Genomic DNA, 21,497 nt, shown 5'->3' with positions numbered 1-21,497 from the left:
GCTGCAGCCCGAGTTTAATGATTCAAACATTAAACAATGTAACAATGGCAGCATTCGTCTCGACATTCTGTTTTTTTCAGAACGTTGACTTTTTCCTCCTGTACGTTTGACAAAAAATACGGCGGTGACCTGGCCTTGCGAGATTGTGGTTTTGTTTCACTTCAACAGCAATAATCTAGCTGCTCATCGTATTTACTAAATGCCTTGAATCATATAGTCTTGACGCAGCCCTCGTAGAATAAAATGCTTTCACAGTTGCTGAAATTCTATAATAGCGCAGACATGAACGAGCTTCTCAAGCCAGACGGTTTGAGTTGGCGATTAGAGCACAAACATACAGAAGGTGCTGCAAATCTTATGAAAAATACTGCCTCTTCGTTTACATGTGTCAGCAATGCAGTAGCTACGTGCTAACAGTGAAAGTACTGAAAGGTTCCTGCAAGTTTGTTCTCACAAGTCTGCCTTTAAAATAAAATCTACTGCTGCTGCTGCTGCTGAGTTGCGACAAATAATAAAGTGGTCTCTCTACAATGGGCTCAAACTCCTGGTATAAAGAGAAATTGGAGTGAAGCAATCGCTTTGGTGTCCTCGAATGGCTTTGTTTTTACAGTCCTAATTTTGCATGGGCTCAACAGGTGCGTCAGCACATTTGTATGGCTGCTGGCATCTATTTGGTTTGGACACACAAAGGCCAGGGTGAGTCAAAAATGTCTTTCTCCAGAGGACGATCAGTCGAGAGGAGCATGTAAAAACCAAAAGCCAAAACAGAGATTTAGGAGATTTTATGACGCTGTTGTTGTATATTTGTGTTACGTGTTTCACATCGAATCATGTTATCGTCTTATTTTACATTTAATAGCTCAAGTTAATTTGCAGGCACCTAGTTGGGCCTTTTGGTCTACATGAAAAACACAATACATACTTTAAATACAGACACTGAAGATCAGGTGATGCAAAATTAAGCAACTGAATAAAACACACAGACATTGCTAAACAGGAAAATATGGGATTGCTTATAATTCACCCAGGAAAAGCCGTAAGGAAAAACTTTGTTGGTACTTTAAAATTCCCAATGCATGTTCCAGAAATCTGGATGAAATTAAATTTACATAATACATTATCGTGTTTATACAATATAATTAACATGTTAATTCTTTTATATTCATGCGATGACGTTGTAGTGCTCAAAAACGTGTTCTTTTTGTGACAGCAAATGTTATGAACCTTTCACAGTCACTGAGAAAAAACATTTTTAAAAATGTAAAAGTTTTCTGTTTTGTCCAGTATGATGTACATGTAGGCGTATTGCTGTTGCGCCAGTGGTTCGCTGAAAGAGCTGGGATAGTTATGGAGAACTTCCTAGTTACTTGAATACCTCCATGATAACACTCCTTGTTTAGAGGAGGTTTTTGAAGAGAAGTGTAGTCAGGGATGAAGGCTCACGTCCTCAGTGAAAGGTGACGTCCTCCTCCAGCTGCAGCGGACGTGCCGGGGCTCTTGTTCCGGTTCGCCCTGCCCTCCCTCGCGCCACGGAAAGTAACGGTTTCCTGTGAGAAGAGACGGACCGGGAACGAGCGCCAGCGGGCGGAGAGAAAGTGCACACGTGGACACCGCTGACCGACGGCTCGGCCAGCCAATGAGAGCGCGAGCCTGTGACGTCAGCGCCCGCCTCTTCTCCAATGGGATGTTTTCTTTCCGCCGAGCAGCGCTGGCCTGCTGGGTTTAAGACAGGAGGAAAAAAAAAAAAAAAAAAAGAAAGATCCTTAGTGGCGTGAAAAAGTTGGGATCCGGCTGCTGGGAATCTGGCTCACAATCTGCTGGTGTTTACTCTGTGTCCAGCTGAAACAGTCTAGATATCCTTGTTCGTTTCTAAGGGAGCAGCGATCTGTGTGATGGGAAAAAGAGAAGGAGAACATTTTTCTTCCTGAAAATACTTGATGCTTGCGATATTTTAGTTTTCCGAGACGAGCTAACTCAGGTAAGACTGTTTTGTTTTGTTTTCCCTTTCCCCGTATCTGAGAATCCAGAGCCATGGAAACTTATGGAGATGTGGCTTTCAGCTCGTATCTAATTATTAGATGGAAAACTTCCTCTTCACTGACAAATATTAAACATGGATCTTACTTTTCTAACCTTGTTTACTCTGTAAGCATGATGACTTTTTAGCTATGTTGTTAAAACCTAATTAATGATTTCGTGCATGTACCCAGATGCTGTAAAATTGAAAAACTAAGCTAATATAAATAACTTGCGCGCATCTGAATCTATGTCTTTGTGTGAAAGTTTCTATTAAAAAAGCCTCATAATTTTCCTAATAAAAATCACAGGAAGAATTTCAACCCAGACCTAAGATGGACATTTATTTTTATGTATTTAACAAACATCAGTGCTGTGAATAGGGTTACCCAAGTAATTTTTAAAAATCTATTTTTAAAATCAGATTATTTTTTAAAGAAAAGCAAAAACGCCAAACAAATCAACTTGTCACGCATACAAAAAGTCACGCTCTAAATATAGCACAGTTGCACCCTTGCTGAAAAGGACTTTCATCAAGTATTTGTGATAATAACTCACAATAAGTGTTCTACAAGGACTTTTGTTTTGTTTTGTGGAATTGTGTTAATTGGACGGTTTTCATGCGTGGCCCATTTAAAGTCGTACAACAGCATTTCAGTGAGAAATGAATCTAGTCCACCTTTTTGGAACCAGATTCCAAGAAGGTGGACGTCTCTAGTACTTTTGGCCATTTTGGTGCAGCATAACACATCTGCCGTTCAGTTTAGAACTCATGGTTAGACAATCTCAATCAGGATTTTCTGATAGAAAGAAAATATATCATGGCTCCATACCCTGCAGAAAGTTGTCAAGGACTTGAAGGATCAAAGCAACCCCAGAGCATCACACGACCACCGCCATGTTCGACCGCCATACGATGTTCTTTTTCCTGAAATGCTGTGGTATGTTTATGTTGAGTGAAACAGGACGTATAAAGGCTCCATGTTTGTTGCGGCGTTGTTATCTAAAGCAGAAGAACACAAATGTGTGATCTAATTTTGGTAGGTCAGTCACTTGTAGGAAGCCTGCTTCTTGCTGTCAGACTTGTTCTGCGAGGGTGGCAGTAATCGGATCTTTAGAGATGGAGGGATCTATCCAAAAATATCGACAATAACAATACCAAGTCGGTATCAGTATCGGATCGACAACAGCGTGATAATATCGATACTTACGTTTCAGAATCACTCTTGAAATTTTATTTTATGTCTGAGTTGTAGTTTCTCAACCGTACCATAAAAGCACTTTGTTTTGATTTGCTCTCAAATTAGATTTTTCTGCCCTTTGTAAGTTGTTTTGTTTCTCTATTGTTACTGTTTATCATGTTATGAAGTCTAGTAGACACCTATACATTTTGTCCAAATTGTGTCCTAGATTTGAACAAAAATAATTAAAAGAAAACAACAAAAAACGTCTGAAGGTCATAAGTTTGATGATATGTCGGACTTAAAATGTATCAGTGTCAGAATCAGCATCAGTATCGGCGATACTGACCTTGTGTTTGATGGGTATTGGATCGATTGCCGCTTGATATAAAAAAAAAAATCTGTAGCATTCAGTCAACTTTGAGAAGGCCGGAACTGATGGTAAAATGATGATGTATTAAAGTCGTCCTTGCATGTAATCAACCACCGCACGAGCTAAACGAGAGCAATAAAAATTACAATCGTTTTTTTACCGTTAGTGAAGCAAAGCTCGTTACACCGATACAATTCCTCTCATGAATCATTAATCAAGCAGTCGCAGAATTAAATTACTTAAATAAACTTCAATTGCCGCTAGCTTGTTATTGTCTTATTGATTGAAGCTAAATTTAAGTTGCCTTTCGTGCGTTTTTCTATCTTGCTCTTAACCTTTTTTTTTTATGGCAGTGAACCTGTTGTTCTCGTAGCATAGACACGGTATACAGAATGTTGCCAAAATAAAAGCATGGAACTTTAACAGCAACTACAAGTAACAAAGTAACATTCAGTTGGCCTTTACAAAATCTAATTGTATCAACTCAGCTTGTCACAAATGGGTATTAAAAATGATTTGACCTTGAATATTTACCCTGGTGGAAAATAAATATAACAAGTACGATAAATCTTAGCATACATGAAGTCAGAATAATCATCAGTATTCTTCAAGTTAGTTAAGGATTAGTTAACTTGAAGGATGGTGTTTTGGAACAACTGATTTTGTGCTTAGTGTATTTTAATAGTAATTAAATTGTAGCAAAGCACAATTTGAAGTGTACTAAGTGTACTATCATGTGCTTTTTTTGGAACAACTAAAGTTACGCTTACGTACATGGCTTTTTATGTCATATAAACGTGCTTGGTTAGCATATCTTAAGTGTACTATTTTTGTGAATGAAAATATATTTAGAATATCTTTAAAATTTTATACATTTTATATATTAGTATTGTGATCACAGTATTCTCCAATTGCACTTTTGGTTTACTATAATTGCAAATGAAGTACACTTTTCAGTTACTTAATATCTTTTATTCTTCTTCTTTGCCACTTTGTACATTACATGCTTCACCAGTACACAGAAGGGTCAGTTACAACACACTTTCCAGGTGAAACAAATTATTTTGTGTACTCAATATAGTCACATTTTTAAAGAGTACATTGCTAATATGCCATCAGGGAATTGTACAAACTGTCAATATATTAAAAGTTTACACATGATACACATGATAATGAAAATTAGCATAATAAAACAATAGGTACACTTTAGAGGAACTGAGTAAAGGACAGAGTATTGTTTTAATACAATGTCACAGTATTCCAGTATGACTTACAATTTTAAGACGTTGTGGACTCGCTATGCATGTGGCATCATCAGAACTGATGATGATTGGGACCGGATGAAAAAAAACATTTCCGGGAGCCTTCCTTGCCTGTATATGTAAAACAGAGTTTTATTTTGGCAGCGTTGCGGATGTGAAGTTTGTTAAAATTTGTTTATTTATTCTTTGATTTTTTTTTTTGTTTGTTTAATCTACAAGTTGTTTATTCAGACATTTATTGGTGTTTTTTCTTTTTTAATCTGTTATGCTGCGCATGGCAATTGGCGGTTGCCATAGTAACAGCTCCTCCCCGTTGCTTTCGGTGACTGCGGTATGTATCAGAACCGGCTCTGTGTTTTCTTTTCAAGTATTATATTTTAACGTCTATTTTAGAACAATTCGATAGCACAGGGTGTTTCACGAGTAATTTCGCTATGTTTTGTATATGTTTTTAACTGTTAGTGTTATTAATGTTATCCAGTTTAGCTACGTTTAATCTTTAAAATGCTAACTTCTGCTAACTGCTCATTGGGAGCTATCGCTTTGTAGTTTGGCTACTTATTTTATTTTATTTTATTTTATTTTATTTTATTTTATTTTATTTTATTTATATAGAGACAGAAGCTGCTGGATTGAAGTTATCCACTATTTCCATTTATAGTTTGTTAGATATGTTTAATTTTTCGCCTCTTATTACACAGTAAGTTTTATTTTTTTGCCTTTTTAACAAAATAGTAAAAGATTATGAAGGCACCTAGCAAGGCATACTTAGTTAGCATAAAGTAGCATAGGTAAACTCCAAAAGTATTTAATTGCAACATATTTAGAGTCTAATTATTAGGCACTATTTACAAAGTACTTACGAATATTATTGAAATGTATTTATTTTGAGATTTATTACGGTTTACTCAAATATACACAAAACCTATTTGAAAATACCACCAAAAGCGCAACTTCAGAAAAGTACTGTTTATATCTGTAATATATTTCGAAAATGTGCATTTAAAACATACTTTTATACAAATACATGCAAAGTGTATTTTTAAAATGATTATCCAAAGTGTAATTTTAGTAATATATTTAATTAGAATTCAAAGCATATTGTAGAAAAAAAAACATACTTTCAGAAAGTGTACCAAAAATAAATGTTCAAAAAGAGTACTAGAAGCTTGTTTCTAAAAGTGTATTTATTTTACACTTGTAGTATATTCTTAATAAGTGAACCCACTTGATAAGTGTACTTCAGAAAAATAGAGTATGTATAAAACATGCTTAAGTATACTAAACTATACTATTTTTTCACCAGGGTTAAGCACAAAATAAAAGTAAAAATAGAAAAAGTCTTTAAGCAGCTGAATGCAGTATGCCAACAATGTTCCATGATGCAGCATTGGCTACATCAGTGAATAAACCCCCTTCACCGCTGCTCTCAGTACAACAAAAGTCCAGGTTTTCCTGGAGTGGATCAGCGTCTCGGCCGCAGCTGGCTTGTTGTTGCTTAAGGCCGCTGTGATTAAGGCCGCCCAGGCTCTGATGGCTCTTCCTGTGACACTGCAGTGAGGCGAGGAAGGGCTTCGCCGTGGCTGCTGAAGGGTTTTCTTCTGCCTGAAGAGCTCACACAGGGAAAGGAGCCATCTGACACACAGATGAGCTCCATTTAACATCTCAAACGCTCTGTCGATGTTCAAAAGCTTCCCTTTGTCATTTCCATCACAAAGGAGAGTACAGGAGTACAGCTGGGGTGTTTGGGGGTACTTTTGTGTTTTTCCTCTTTAGGCTATTTCATTCCGTGTAAGGAGGTTTTATTTTCTTTTTCTAAATAATTTTTGGCTCTATACTATTAAAAGTTCAAGCCCTTTCCTCCGACGTAATTTGCTCTCCAACAGATGTAGGTTTGCTGCTGTTTACCCAAATTACGGCCACTCCTTCACTTTTTCCATCTCATTTTATTACACGCCTCTCCCGTCTCTGTGAATTATGTACAGCTCCTTGTGAAAGTGTTGGCCCTTCTTGATCTTCCTCACGTTTTATCACGTTGCTGCCGCAAAACCGCAGCGCGTTTTATTGGGATTTTGTTTGAAATGTCAGCGTGAGGTGAGGGCAGGACTGCGGCGTTGAAGGAGAGGGCTACGGTATTATGAAAATCAGAGACGGAGCCATGGCAACGCTGGAGGAGTTGGATCAAAAGGCTGAAAATGGTAATTGCAGAGGAAAGTCGTCGATTTCCTCGTAGACGAGACGACCCGCTGAATTTAAGCATATTACGAAGCGGAGGAAAAGAAACTAACAAGCGGAGTTTCTGAGCTTGTTAGTTCAGAAACAAGCTCATTGGAATACTTCCAATTCCATCAGATTGGAAGTATTAACCATCCAATCTGATGGTTAATACTTTTTGAAGGGAAATCTTGTTTAGAAGCTTCATTGTTTATTTTATTCTTGGTTTTTACTTCCTTCTTCTTTATTGTTTTTGGTTTTTGTGTTTTATTTCAGATATTTAAAATGTCTCTCGGTTCCAGTGTGGAGTGCTCCGCGCAAAATGAAAGTTTATTGGTCTTTGAGCAAACTTGCAACATTATCCTGTTATCAATATCATCACCTTCCCAAAATAAGAGATTTTCAGACTCAAAATCACAGAGAGAGGAGGCTTATCCAGTCCACCCATGGGATTCAGGCGATGATTGCTCTGGCTTGCTGTCGTGCAGGTGCTGTGGGGTCATGGGCAGCTTCCAGGGCCACGTTCTCCCCGGCACCGTATTCCTGCTAATAGGGATCTGGTGGGCGGGAAAGTTCTCCCTCTGGCACGCCACCCGCAGGAACAAAAGCTTTGGCTCCACCCGGCTCGCCAGCAGGACCTTGCAGCGACGCATGGAGATAATTGAAAACTCTTTTTTTCTCTTCTGCTCCGTTATTGGTGAGCGGGTCTTTGTTTCTTCTCCAATTTTTTTTTAAATCGTCCTAATGCAGGTGGGCTAACACTCCCTTTGCTCTCCCCAGGTATGATCTGCGAGCAGTATGTCGCAAATGGCCCGATGCTTCATTTGTATGACTTTACAGAGAAACACTGGGAGCAGTTGCACATCTGGCAGCACACAACCATGTACCTGTTCTTCTTCCTGGCCGCCGTCGTGTCTCTGATTGTCCACACGACCAAGGCCGTCCCGGTGGCCCTGGACAAGCTGATGCTGGGGATCGCGTTCTTTGTCGAAGGTGTGTTCTGTGTCCGTCTGTGTGGAAATAACTAATTTTAACCTTAGAATTATGACATCAATCTTGTCAAATCAAAAGTCAGAATTCTGAGAGAAACATCTGGATTCTTCAGTAGCCATAATTTATTTAATTTCAATTTTGCATTGTGAAATTGAATCATCTTCTGTTCCGAAATAAACAAACAAAAAAGCTTCACATTTCTTCCCAGATGTTCTTACTTCCAAGATTGAAATTGTTCGCTGAACATGATATTCCCACCTTCTGACATGTTGATGGCAGGATGTGGCTTTAGAAACGACTGCTTGCAGCAGCAACAGGCAGGCAGGCGAATCTATGAGAAACGTTTTTGAAACAGCAAAAGTCTTGAGAAAGAGGTGGAGTGGAGATTTATACCGTCCGGCTGGACAATGACCCTAAACACGCAGCCAGAGACACAATGGAGTAGCAGGACGGTATCCTGCAGTTTCTGAATTTGTCTCTGCTTGACCACAACACGATCAAATGATGCAGTTGCTAGCAAAACTTTGTGGAACTTAATTTCATGCTCATTTAAATGAGGTGTGTCCTCAAAAACTTTAATTTGAGATTCCAGGTGTGGATTAAGGCATAAACACGTGTTAGGATGGCTCAGTCAAAGTCAACACCTAAACACAACTGAGAATCTTTGAACATTCATGTTCATCTGCAGTCTGGCTGAGCTTGATCTTTTTTTTTTTCTTTTTTTTGCAAAGAATAATTTTTGTTCTGCCACCATAAACATGGCAGATACATGTTTATCTGCCATGTGTCTGGCATGGCAGATAAACATAAGCTGTCCCTGAAATTACAGCTTCCTGTCCTTTCAGGGACAGGAAACTGTAATTTCAGTCATTTTACAAAGAACTGAGTGGGACGTAAGAGTATATTGGACACTACACACAGATATTTAGTCAAATTCAGAAATACTTCATGGATCCCAAAGGGAAATTAAATGCTGTTCTTATTGATATTAATTCAAAATTTTTCTAAGAAGTTCTAAAAAAAAAAAACCTATCATGTGAAATTCTCAAGAGGTTTAAATACTTTAGCAGGGCCCCATAAGCGGATGAAATACACTAACAATTTTCATAAAGTTGAACTCCTTCCTCTATTTCTATCAAGTTCTATCTGTTTTCTGTTGCTCAGGGTTCCTCTTCCTCTACCACCTCCATGGACGGACCATGCTGGACGTCCATGTGCATCAGCTCCTCCTCTACGCCATCTTTGGTGAGAGTCTTATATTTTTCCTGGAGGTCTTCCACAGAGACAACATCGTCCTGGAGCTGCTGTGCTGCACCCTCACCATCTTGCAAGGCAGCTGGTTCTGGGAGGTAAATCTGCCTGGGATCCCATAGAAACTGAAGCTCAGATCAGTGGGCGCTCCTCTCTCTCTAACCTTCCTATTCGCTCACAGATCGGTTTCGTGCTGTACCCTCCCAACGGCACCGTGTGGGACATGAAAGACCACAACACCATGATGTTTATCACCATGTGCTTCTCCTGGCACTTCGTCTTTGCCATTCTAGTCGTCGGTGTGGTGTACGGCACCGTCAGCTGGTAAGAACTTGCTTCGATAGATATATGAAGAACTGTTTGGTTGTCCTGGAATGCTTCCAGATTAAAGCGGACATGTCATGCTTTTAAATTCTTCCTTTTAAATCATTCAATTATGGTCTATATAGAGTGAAACTGCAACATTTTCCCCCTCTTTCTCCCGCACCTCTTTCACCCCCTTTTTCTGAAAGCAAGTCATTTTGGTGCCGTCTCTTTAAATCTTTAAACCCCGCCCACCTCCAGGTCGCACAGTGTTCCACGATGCTAATGCTATCAAAACAATGGCAAGGATTTCATATCAACACACAATAAACTTCTGTCTAAAATAAAGTTTGCTGTCATCTTAGCATCTTAGCAGAAGGATCAGACAAAGTCTTTTGGCAAATACTTATTGATACCAGCAGAATTTGCTCAGTGCTTGATGTTGAAATGCTGTAGGCAAACGGACTTTACCCACTCATGGGAGTAAATGTCCAAGAAAAATAACATTTACCATGCACTTTGAAGATTTTTTGACTCTAGTAGATGGTGTAATGAATTGTGTGGGTTAATACACCCAAAAGCCGAACATTTTGACTCATTCGTGTGTGGCTTTTGCATCCTTAAACTTGGAACACAAAGTCATTGCGAGAAATAAAAATGGCGGATCCGCGACATTGCTTAGATCGGGGGTCTCAAACTCAGTTTACCCGGGGGCCGCTGAAGGTAGAGTCTGGGTGAGGCTGGGCCGCATTCACACACACGGTCTCCTCAGCCAAACCTTTCTGATTGCCTATGACCATATTTGGCTGTAGTCAGGCGCTGTAACAGCCGTAATTGTGTAGTGTCTCTTTAAGATACTCTAGTATTGCTAATGATGTCAGAAGTATGCGCCACGGCTTCTCTGTAGAGAGCGTGGGAGAAACGTGCTAGATGGACATGTTAGCTCCCTAACTTTTTAGTAATGTTACGGGTTGTTTGGACGCTGCTCAATTTTCATGTTTGATAATATAGCAGCTGTTCAACCGGGCTTTGTAAGGTTGGTGAAGAGCGTATTTATTAATTCCCAGTACCAGTGTGGTTGTGAGTTTTTGACCGTCCTGACGAATCTGCCGCCTCCTCTCCTCCCTTAAACACAACCCAAGCGTTACAGCGCCTAACCTTAATTACGTTACACTGATCAGCAACTTCCGGGTCTAGACTGGATGCTGAAGCACGTGAAGCGGGAGCGGGCGCGGAAATTGCGCATGTACCGCATGCAAATAATGACAAATAGAAAATGCAAATAGGCCCGGCCGATGTCCCGCCTCCGAGAGCAATATACTCCACTGTGATTGGTAAGTTCGTTCAGCTCCGCACACAACACTGAAAAGTGCCAATTATATCAAACTCACGGGCCGCACTAACATTAAACTTTCATATTAAGGCGGGGGCCACAAACTAACGTCCCGAGGGCCGCAGTTGGCCCGCGGGCCGTGAGTTTGAGACCCCTGGCTTAGATGGAAGTTCATAGCCTTTTTTAGCAGCTCTGCAGCAAATACTGCGAGGTAATCATCCAGAAACGTAATAGGTAACAGAGAAAACTAATTGGATTGAATAATATGACCCATACAGAATATAAAAATGTTCATGTAGCATCACAAGCGGCTAAATTCAACTTCCTTGTGCTCCTAGAGACTCCCAAGTACACAATAAAATATATACAACAGCAGGGGTGGATTTTGCATGGTATGTCCCCTTGAAAGCACTCGAGCACACTGGTTTATGTTACTCCTAAGTGGTATTTATTTTTGTTTTCTCTTCAGCGTGGTTCGCTCCAGACTCAAAAGGACTCCTCCGATGGAAATGGGACTTCTGAAGCCCCGGGAGCGGGATGCCGAGTCAGAGGATGAGATTTTATGAGGACTGTTGTGCGACATTTCCAAAACAAATCAGGGATGCGAAGCTTTCATCTTCAGCAGCAGCACGACTAAGGGTGCACACAGGCACACAAAACAGGGCTATAAGAATGCTTTAGAGATATATTGTTTCCTTTGCCTTATTTAATCAGCTATAAAGCCTTTTAGCCTGACTTATAATTTATTTTTGCAGTGACAGGAAACTGATTTCTGCCATATCTTTATTGTCTGTACAATAGTTTGTCGCCTGTTATTTGGATTGATTTCATCTATGTCTGTGCCAACATGTTGATAAAACAGTCATCTTCATTCCGGTGTAAAAAAAGTACAACTTTATAAGTTTGCCTTTACGTACTTTGCATACTGGTATTGTGTCTTTTTCCTCTTGCGAGAACGTCAGACCATGCATGTGGTCTGAACCCAAATCCAAGGCTGACTTTTATTTTTCATTTTTTCAAACGGTGTAAATGTTTACGTTTTACTGTTTAACATGAATCTGTGGCACGCCAACCAAACACAGATTTTCAAGTTAGCTTATAAGTCACTTTTTTATAACTTGAAGTCACCGGACCGCAATCCAACAGAGCCCTTCTGAGATGTGGTGGGATAAGAAATCACAGTGGTGGGAAAGCAGAGCTAAAAAATCTGTTTTGGTTAAATGTTTTGTTTTTTTATAAATTCGAATCGAAACACAAAATCTTTTGAGAATGGGACCAGATTTTAACAATGTTTAGGGTGCAGTTGCGACAAATAAAGATTTCATAGAACTAAAATTGTGATTTTACTCATCTTTGCTTTGTGTTGAATAATCCAGTACAAGTTTGAGTATTAAGTATTTTATAGATTTTGAACTACTGACAATCAAAGGTGGCTCATATTAATTTAAAAACACACTAATAGGTCTTTATGTTAGTTGGAATTAAATAAGACATAAGACAGTGCACAGCAATGCTTAGACAAAACTTTTAAAAATATGTAGCTTTATGTTATTAAAGCTGAAGTTTAATCAGTAATACTTTTATAACAAATTTATGTCAGATCATGATTTTTTGGGTTAATGACAAGTTGCTATAACGACGACATTTTGAATAATGTCAACTTTGTATTAAAAGTGTCATGATTTACCAAATGACACTTTATGACAACAGTCATAAATATTCATTAAGATTTATTCACTCATGTTCTTGACAGGTGTTATGTCATGTTTATGACGGTGTCATGACAGTCTTATTCACAACCCGCCAAATAAAGTGTTACCGACTTTTCTTTTGTGTGTGTGTGTGTGTGTGTGTGTGTGCTTGTGGCGCCCTCTGATGGAATGGCGCTCTGGGCAGTGAACCAGATTGTCAATATAAAAAAAAACCCGCCTATGTTTCAAGTTAAGTTTTCTAGCTTGTGTTGCACATATTACTCCATCCAGCTCCATAAATTATTCTGTAATTACAAAAGAAAAATTAATTTACCAGACTAGGTTAATGGGTATTCTAAAATGTAATATGCATAGAAACATCCCAAGTAACGTGTTGAAAAACTATAGTAGTTATAACTTCAAGTAACTTTATTAACCAGTAGAGCTGCTATAATTAATCTATTTAATCAGAAAATATATATATAAAAAAGGTTGGACTTTGCATGAATTTCTGAATTTTTACAGAATCAATTTTGACTTCACACACTCTTACTGATGTAGCGGATTTTGTTTCTCTGCGCTAAACATTTGACTGTTACCGTGTTCACGGCGCGATAGAAGAAACAATACACACGCAACAGGTTCACAAAAGGAAAATAGACTGTAAAGATCTTCTATTTCGAAGAGACTAAACACTCAGAACATTAAAAAGATGATGCAAAGCCTGACGCTGCTTCCTTTCAAACACAAACGCCAACATTCCTGTTTAAAAGTCATGAAATGTAGGAAAGCATCAGTTAGATGAGTTGTATTAACAAAAAAAGGCCAAATTGGATAATGATATCATAAAAGACGCATTAAAATATTATATTTTAGCCTGTTTGATCAAAGTGATAAACACGCATGTACACAAAAATATATTGGAGTGAGACCTCTTCTCTGCTTTGCCCGGATATGAGTGACATGGACCCGTACACCTGGCCAGGTGAAATACTGACAGCTCCTCTGACTGATTCTCAGTTTTACTGTATCCATCCAGAAGTGCAAACGCTTCCTGAAGAAATTAGTTGTATTCTTCGTTTTATTCGATTTTTTTTTAAGAATCCAGCTATGCTTCAGTCAATTAAGGATCGAAAGAAGGACCAAAAGGATAAACCAAAGGTTTTGCAGGTAAAAGAATAAACATCTTTACCTGTTACTATTTAAACTGTGAGTCCAGCTGGATTATCAAATAACTATTTTGTCACTTTTGTATTAAGGTTCGAAAGAACGACCAAAAAGATAAATTGAAGGTTTTCAAGGTAAAAAACAAAAACATTTCATCTTTACCCTTCTAATATTTAAACTGAGTTATCAATTGGTCATTTAATCACGTCCTTGTAATTTGCTTAAGCCTCCAAAACTGAAGGAATCCTCCACAAACTGGGGATTAATGGGATTCATCTGCTGTTACTTTGTGGGAGTTGGATCCATAATTCTGGTAAGTGATTAATCAGAACTGAATTGGTATTTTAGCCCCCTTTTATAGAGGTGACCTTGTCCCTCCTTGAGAGGGCAAACCTTAATCATTATGCCATTATTAACTTGAAAATAGTCTCAAAACAGCAATATTATTGTTTTTTATCGCAGTAATCTCTGGGACAGTTTATCTGCTGGTAAAATTTGTTACTGTGACAGATCGAGTTCAGATTCAGCTTCAGAACAATAAAAGATCTGTAAGATATGTTTGCTGTCCTGTGTGTCTATCAGGGAGTTTATGTGAGCTTCCTCCCTCACTTTGGAACTGATCTCTTCGTCGGCCTCTATGCTTTTGGAAACATTTTTGCTCTTTCCAGGTAGGAATTAAAACAGCATACTGGAAAAATTCGGATCAAAGCAACAACACTTATTGGCTACTTCTGTACAGTAAAGCTCAGTAATATATGTGAATATTTCTTTGTTTGTCATACAGCACATTGTTTCTCGTGGGGCCAGTGAAGCAGCTGAAGAGGATGTGCGACATGTCCAGAGTATTGGCCGCCCTCACCATGCTTGTAAGAGCACACAAATTAAACACAGCATACTTTTATTCCATTAAAAATATTTGTTATATATTTATCCCAGATCCATATGAATACATAGATAAACAACAATGATGATAATAATAATAATAATCCATTCTATACATGTTTCACACAAAGTGAAATAAGTAACAGTACATGGACAGCGTTAATCTTCCAGACAAGACTGCTTTAATTACTGAAAATTTAAACATTTTGCCACTCTTGGTCCTCCATATCAATTTTTTGGGGGAGAACAGATTCTAATCCCGTTGCATCAATGTACTATGTGTTTTTGTTACAAGTCTGCTAAAGCAGTGGGATTTGCTGACTTACATCCATTTGCACTCTAACTTCGTAGAAATGTATAAAAAATAATAAAAAATAACAGTAATATGAACGTTTGTCTGACTGCCTCTCATTCGGCATCACTCGTTTTCCTGAACATCCTCCATTCGTGTTTTTATGCATAAGATGCATTATTACTGGCTTTTTTTTTGTGGCTAATTGTTGACAGCCTTTACGCAAAGTGCAACTAGGAAATTCCTGTGGTCTTACTAGCTTTTAACTGGAACTCATTGACTCGGCCGTGACATGATTCTCTAATTCAAGTTATGACTTCTGAGGAAAAATGTTTGTTGTGCTCAGTGATCCGGCTAACAAAGAGGCACTAAGCAAGCCAACTATGATGTGTTTCATTAGATTTGGAAGCATTTAAATACAAAAAGACATGCAAACAAATTATGCTGTATACTACCATGTGTAGTAATGTAATGTTCCAAGTTTTAAAAGGACAAATAAACAGTTTGTTGCTGTTACTCTCATTGTTTTATATGTTTTGCCCAGGCCTGCGTAGTTTTGACTCCCTATGCAGCTCTATGGGTGAGTGAACGTCACAGCAAAGCAGACCCTAATTATAACTTCCTGGTTCTCTGTGCATCAGCTCAAGTCATTTATAATTATTCATGTTGTCTTCCAGTGGAACAGCTTCGGATTTACTATGCTGTTTTGCGCTTTGCACATATTGTCATTTTCCTGGTGAGCTGCTCTTCCGCCTCCAGTTCTTCAGTCTTTACAGCAACAGTGACTTTGTGACGTTAAATGTGTTTTGTTTGCAGGTACAGTCTGTCATTCACGCCGTACGTCAGGTTAGTCGCTGCAGGAGCAATTTGTTTGAAAATTCTGCACCGTGATGCAGTGTCGTAGTGCTGCCTGCATGTCTGATTTATGTGCTTTACATTTTCAGGAAGATGCTGAAGATGTTCTCTCTTGTCAAGCTGTGTAGATCCGTGTGTTTTGGGAGGAAGGTTCGAGATTCGCTGGGACGGGTTTCTTACTGATAGAGAATTCGTAACTTTTATCTTTTTTAAAAAAAATTACTGTGATTCTATTGAATTATTGAATTATTTTAAGCAAATCTCTACACTGATTCACAAGCACGGCAGAGGAGGGGTGATGATTTGGGTTTGTCAGATGATGAGAATCTTGCTTCGCGGCAGACTTCCAAAGAACTGCGTTTTATTTGTTTGTCCTGGAAGGCTCCTACACCGAATCCCTTCTGATCAGTGGTTTATACTCAGGTATTTGATTTGCTTTCTTTTTAGTGTCTTTCTTTCCGTCAGCATGTTGGTCGAATGCCTGGAGAACGTGGTAGCAAAACTAAAACCAAAACGGTAAAATGACTTCAGTGATGGCTGCCGCCGTTCCTACAAACGGTTGTGAAGAACACAGTTTTGATTTGTCCATGAACTCACTCTGACTGTGATTTAATTGTGATATATTGGACGATGTCATCTTGGAAGTTTGAAATAAAGTAACACTTTGAAAATGTCATAAAAGTTGTTTGAGTGTCGTTTACAGAAACGTTCATTTATATCTACTAAATCAGTGGTTCTCAAATGGGGGTACGCGTACCCCTGGGGGTACGTGGAGGTACTGCAGGGGGTACGTGAAGCTTTTCAAAATATCTTTAAAAAATCAGTAGGCTCCTCATAATAAGTCTTGGGAAAAATTATTTTGTAAAAAGTTCGATAAAATATAAATGTGTGTTCATGCACTGAATTTTATATTCAGTATTTAGTTTCAATATCCTTTAAAATAAAACGGTTTGACTGGTTTTATACCTTCCTGGTGGTCACCGTCTTCTGTTTTCTTTTTTGTTTTACCATGCAATGTTTGTAATATGGATGTATTTGTCAGGTTCACTGATATAAGTTGTTTGGCTTTAATAAATCAGACAGTGATTTTACAGCACTGTACCTCTTTTTAATTCCAAAAATGTTTTGCCCGTGTCAGGGGGTACTTGACTAAAAATATATTCTTAAGGGGGTACATCACTGAAAAAAGTTTGAGAACCACTGTACTAAATAATCCCCCAAATAAATGAGCAATTGCTAGATTCAATTTTTGTAAAACTTTTTCAGATTTTTTTCTTTTCTCTTCCTAAATAATGCAAGTTGTCGCAAAACCTGTCAGGCGATGATGAGTGCTTGCGCTACATGTCGACTTATTCCACTCAGTCTCCACAATAATCTATGAATAAAAGCCATAAAAACATTAAGAGTCTCTGAGGCAGAAAAGTATCTTCGAAATGTCTCCTACTGCCAAGCAAACAAGCAATCAACTTTTTGTGTGTGTGTATAATAAACACACTCACATCCCCTCTTGAGAGGGAGATGCACTCAGAAACTCCCCCACCCCCCCCCTACCTGTCTGAAGGGAATGCAACCACATGCATGCTGCGTCCGGTTTTATTGGTGGACTAAATGGGAGCAGGGTTGGATGGGGGTTTTACGCCAGTCAACAATGTCATTATCCAGAGTGAAAACAAAGCCCTGCGCAGATCCGCGCTGTGGTCAGGCTCTAATTCAATAACTCTCCTCAAGTCAATGTTATTTTTAGGAGCCATTAGAGTCAAATAAGACGAAGCACTTTCTGAGTTTTTCTCTCCTCAAGTGCGAGACGTGCACACAGAGAGGGCTTGAGATACATGGGGAAATGGGCGAAGTAGTAGCCGTACTGCAAAAAAACACAATCTTACCAAATATGTTTTGCTCTAGTTTACATCTCAGTAGGCTTGAAATATGACTGAACTCATTTGCGAGTAACTTTCCAGCTCTACCCAGGAGCTTGTTTTAAGTAAATAATTACTTAATATTGATTTTGAAAAGTCTGGGGGTTTTCAACCGATTTGATGAGCTGAATCCAAAAGTCACATAGGTTTTGCTCAATCAGGTCAACTTTCTGAACTAAGGAGCAACATCAGCATCGAAATGCACGACTTGTTCTCACATCTGGATCGGTTTCCTGAGGATCAATGAGTGATGGGCAGGAGGAGAGACTCCATCAGGACAGAAAAGAGACGGAGAATTTTACACAATGAAGACGTGATGTTCAATTAATTTCCTTCTTACCCTTATCAGGGTTTATTATTCAATTTACAGAAATCCAAGTTTGGAACATTTTTAATACACTCCATTAGAAAACTCTTTTTTTTCTCCTAACACCTTTTTTTGGATGAGAAATATTAACAGAAAGGTACTGATAATGTCAGAAAAATGTAACCAATTTAGTCAGAAGATCGGATTTGAGAAAAATGGGTGTCATTTTTTGGATTCAGCGGCGAAAAATAGTTCTAATTCAGTAGAAAAAACATAGACAATGTCCAAATATATATATATATATATTGTAACCCAGTGTTATTTCACTTATGACAATAATTTTCCCCATGTTATAAGTGAAATAATCTGCTTGTGGAATTAGTAGGTTTTCTTTAGTATTAAGGAAAACAAACCCCAATCTTTCTGAAAAGCTACTTATTAGTTTTCTCCCATTTCAAGTGTTCTAAGATATTTGCTCTAGAAAAGCAGACCAAAAATACTTTTTGTTTTGTTTTTAAGTGAACAATCTTTACACAAGTAAGAAAAAAAAATGTATTTGAAAAAGAGTACTCATCATAACATCTGAATTTATATACAGTAAATGATCCGGCCAGCAGTAAAGATATTGTACAACCAAAAGACTAACCACTCAGTCCTGAAAAAAATGTGCGACTAAGACTTTGTGTTTCCTTTGAAGGGTTTATGCCCAGAATGTCGATACTGCGATGCGGTGAAATATCAGATGAAAATGTTGCGCAAACTTAATCATGGTGACCGACAAAAATGAGACTGTTTCATATACACATCTGTAGTGGCCACTAAGTAGACTTATGGAGTTAGGTTAAAAACTTTTTTTTGGAAATAATCTTAAAATGACGTTTCCAAACCTCAATGATCGCTTGCTCATAGTCCGTGACATTGCTAGTGGATAAAAAAAACAAAACAAAACAAAACAAACAAACCAAAGCAAAAATTCCATCAGAGTGAGACCTCTGCTGCTGCTCCCAGGTGTGACTGACGTGAAGCACACACACCTGTCCAGGTGAGGCTCTGACTGATTGTCGGTAAGGAATGTGACGTTGTCATCCATCCACTCCACACTGAGGAAACCCAGCAAAGTTTCTTTCTGTCCAGAAAATTACCAAACTTATTTTCTCTTCTTTCTTTTTTTTTGTCCGTTGGCATTCGAAGGATCTTCGATTATGGATAAATTAAAATCGGTCCTTAGCGGGGAAGAGTCTCGGCGAGAGGACCGCAACATTTTACAGGTACATCTAATCATTCGTGCCTTTCACTACAAGAGCAAACATTTCACCAATTAATCGTCTAATAACGACCTGCGCTGGTTCTGGCCGCAGTCTGTGAACGAAGCCTCCACTTTAGGCTGGGGGACCCGCATGAAGGGATTCATCGCCTGTTTTGTTGTGGGAGCCGCGTGCACAGTTTTGGTAATTATATTCTGATGTCCGATCATTTTCACAACAGATTTGTTTCGCCTGCTCTTTAAGGAAGCTCAGAGCAGCGCTGGTGTGGCCTGACTGGTTATGCTGGTTTTAGAGGAATGTGGAAGATGCGATGAGTGTGTGCGTCTCTTCATTTCACTTTTAAGTTTTGGGCCAACAGTCCCACTATTATTAATATGCCTCAGTTTATTAAAAATGTATATGTAAGCATATTAAATAACACACAATAAATGAAATATGCTATTAATAATAATAATAATAATAATAATAATAATAATAATAATAAAAAGAGCCACCTCTATTTTTGTCAGCATAATTGGTTTGACATGTAGCCCTGTTGTCCTGGTCAACCAATCAAATGGTAGGATCTGATTGGCCCACCTGAGGAAATGATTTCATATAGTGCACTATATAAATGAAATAATTAAACTCTGTCATATTTAAATATGGTTTAATGCAATAACGTCAAATTGTTCTAAAATTTGTGTGTGGTGCAGGGAGTGTGCATGCTGTTTCTGCCCAGAATTGGTCTCACTCTCTTCATCGTCTTCTACACATTTGGAAACATTTGTGCCCTTTGCAGGTAAGAATCATAAATGTAGAAAGAAAGAAAAAAACACACACACACAACAATGCTTAAGTTTTATTGTTAGCGTTCACTTATTTGGACAATATATATATAAAAAGGCTGTATGTTCTAATTGCTCACAGAATGTTAAAACGCATTTTAACCCACTGTTTTTAAAATGTGATTTTTACTTTAACTAACAGCACGATGTTTCTGATGGGCCCAATGAAGCAGCTGAAGAGGATGTGTGACAAAACCAGAGCACTGGCCACAACGATCATGCTTGTAAGAGTGCAGAGTTAGACAAACACAGTGCTACATGCAGCATGCCGCTGCTGTTTTACCCTTCAGTGAAATGGAAACTGAGGTTTTCATAAATATCCGAACAGTTAAAAACATAACAGCTAAGAAAAAAAGACAGTAAATCTCTTATTGTCTTTGTTGCTTTTTCTCCAGACTTGCCTTGTTTTAACTCTGTGCGCTGCCTTCTGGGTAAGTGAATTTTGAAGCAGCGAATACATTTTTGACATATTCATTCAAACCATCCTTTAAGGATTTGTTAACACAATACCCAACTGCAAAGAATTTTCCAATTATTGGCACTATTTTCATATGTTCATGCACCAATTATTATTATTATTTTTTTGTGTGATTCCCTTCCTAAAAATAAATTAAATACATAAAATCCTAAACATTTTTGGGACATTCATGCATATTAACTACAGACTAAATCTGCACGATCTCTCCAAACTTTGCACAAAACAGTGGTACTGCTATTCAGCTATAAAAACTTTTCGTAGTCACTTGTAGTATTTTTTTTTTTGGTCTTTCAGTGGAAGAACTTTGGACTTGCTTTATTATTTTGCATTTTGCAGATCTTGTCCTTTTGCTGGTAAGCTCTTAATCTCCCATGTGTTGCAGCTCATTGGTTTCTGTGTGAAATCAGGTTACCTTTTATAACGGGAGCCGTGTTTTGTTTGCAGGTACAGTCTCTCATACATCCCCTTTGTCAGGTTGGTCAGCTTATAGCCCTATTGGTTCAAATATTTTTGCATGAACAAAAACATTAAGTTGTCTTTTAAACGGTGTGATTATTTTCCAGGGAGGCGATCATGAAAGCTGTGGCTCTCTGCATAAAGTGAACTCCCCCCTCTCCCTTCTGTTTGGAGTAAAACTTGTTGGATAAATGTAGGATATTAAAGACCGGGATGAATGAAGCTGCTCAAAACTTCCTGTCCCAGTGGCAAAAAGATTTTTTTTTTTTTTGCCTCAACAGATTCCCATTTTTTGCCTTATGAATCCAATTGATTTTTAATTTTTTTTCCCTTGAGTCTGAGGATCATCTTGAAGTAAATCTTTATAACGGTGGCCTTTTAATTATTTTACTTGTAAATATCTGTAAAAAAAAATAAATACATTAAAGCTTTCAT

General features: G+C 38.3%; 2 protein-coding genes across 2 annotated transcripts; both read left to right on the top strand.

Moving 5' to 3' along the window:
* Nucleotides 1–1,726: 1,726 nt before the first annotated feature.
* tmem45a (transmembrane protein 45A) lies at nt 1,727–12,261 on the top strand. The gene is made up of 6 exons (XM_005804416.3): nt 1,727–1,978; nt 7,535–7,743; nt 7,827–8,039; nt 9,204–9,388; nt 9,472–9,614; nt 11,396–12,261. The coding sequence occupies exons 2-6, from the start codon at nt 7,548–7,550 to the stop codon at nt 11,490–11,492; spliced, it is 834 nt and encodes a 277-aa protein (XP_005804473.1). The 5' UTR covers nt 1,727–1,978; nt 7,535–7,547; the 3' UTR covers nt 11,493–12,261.
* A 6,322-nt stretch (nt 12,262–18,583) lies between these two features.
* LOC102231781 (vesicle transport protein SFT2B-like) lies at nt 18,584–21,488 on the top strand. Its single transcript, XM_005804415.2, has 8 exons — nt 18,584–19,304; nt 19,395–19,484; nt 19,997–20,082; nt 20,271–20,352; nt 20,524–20,559; nt 20,901–20,959; nt 21,051–21,080; nt 21,170–21,488. Exons 1-8 carry the CDS (start codon nt 19,239–19,241, stop codon nt 21,207–21,209), a joined length of 489 nt encoding a protein of 162 aa, XP_005804472.1. The 5' UTR covers nt 18,584–19,238; the 3' UTR covers nt 21,210–21,488.
* Nucleotides 21,489–21,497: the final 9 nt, after the last annotated feature.

The sequence above is a fragment of the Xiphophorus maculatus genome, chromosome 9, assembly GCF_002775205.1.
Source record: "Xiphophorus maculatus strain JP 163 A chromosome 9, X_maculatus-5.0-male, whole genome shotgun sequence".
NCBI classification, from domain to species: Eukaryota; Metazoa; Chordata; class Actinopteri; order Cyprinodontiformes; family Poeciliidae; genus Xiphophorus; species Xiphophorus maculatus.
Note: the sequence above shows the minus strand (reverse complement) of the source record. Positions and strands in the feature narration are given on the sequence as shown.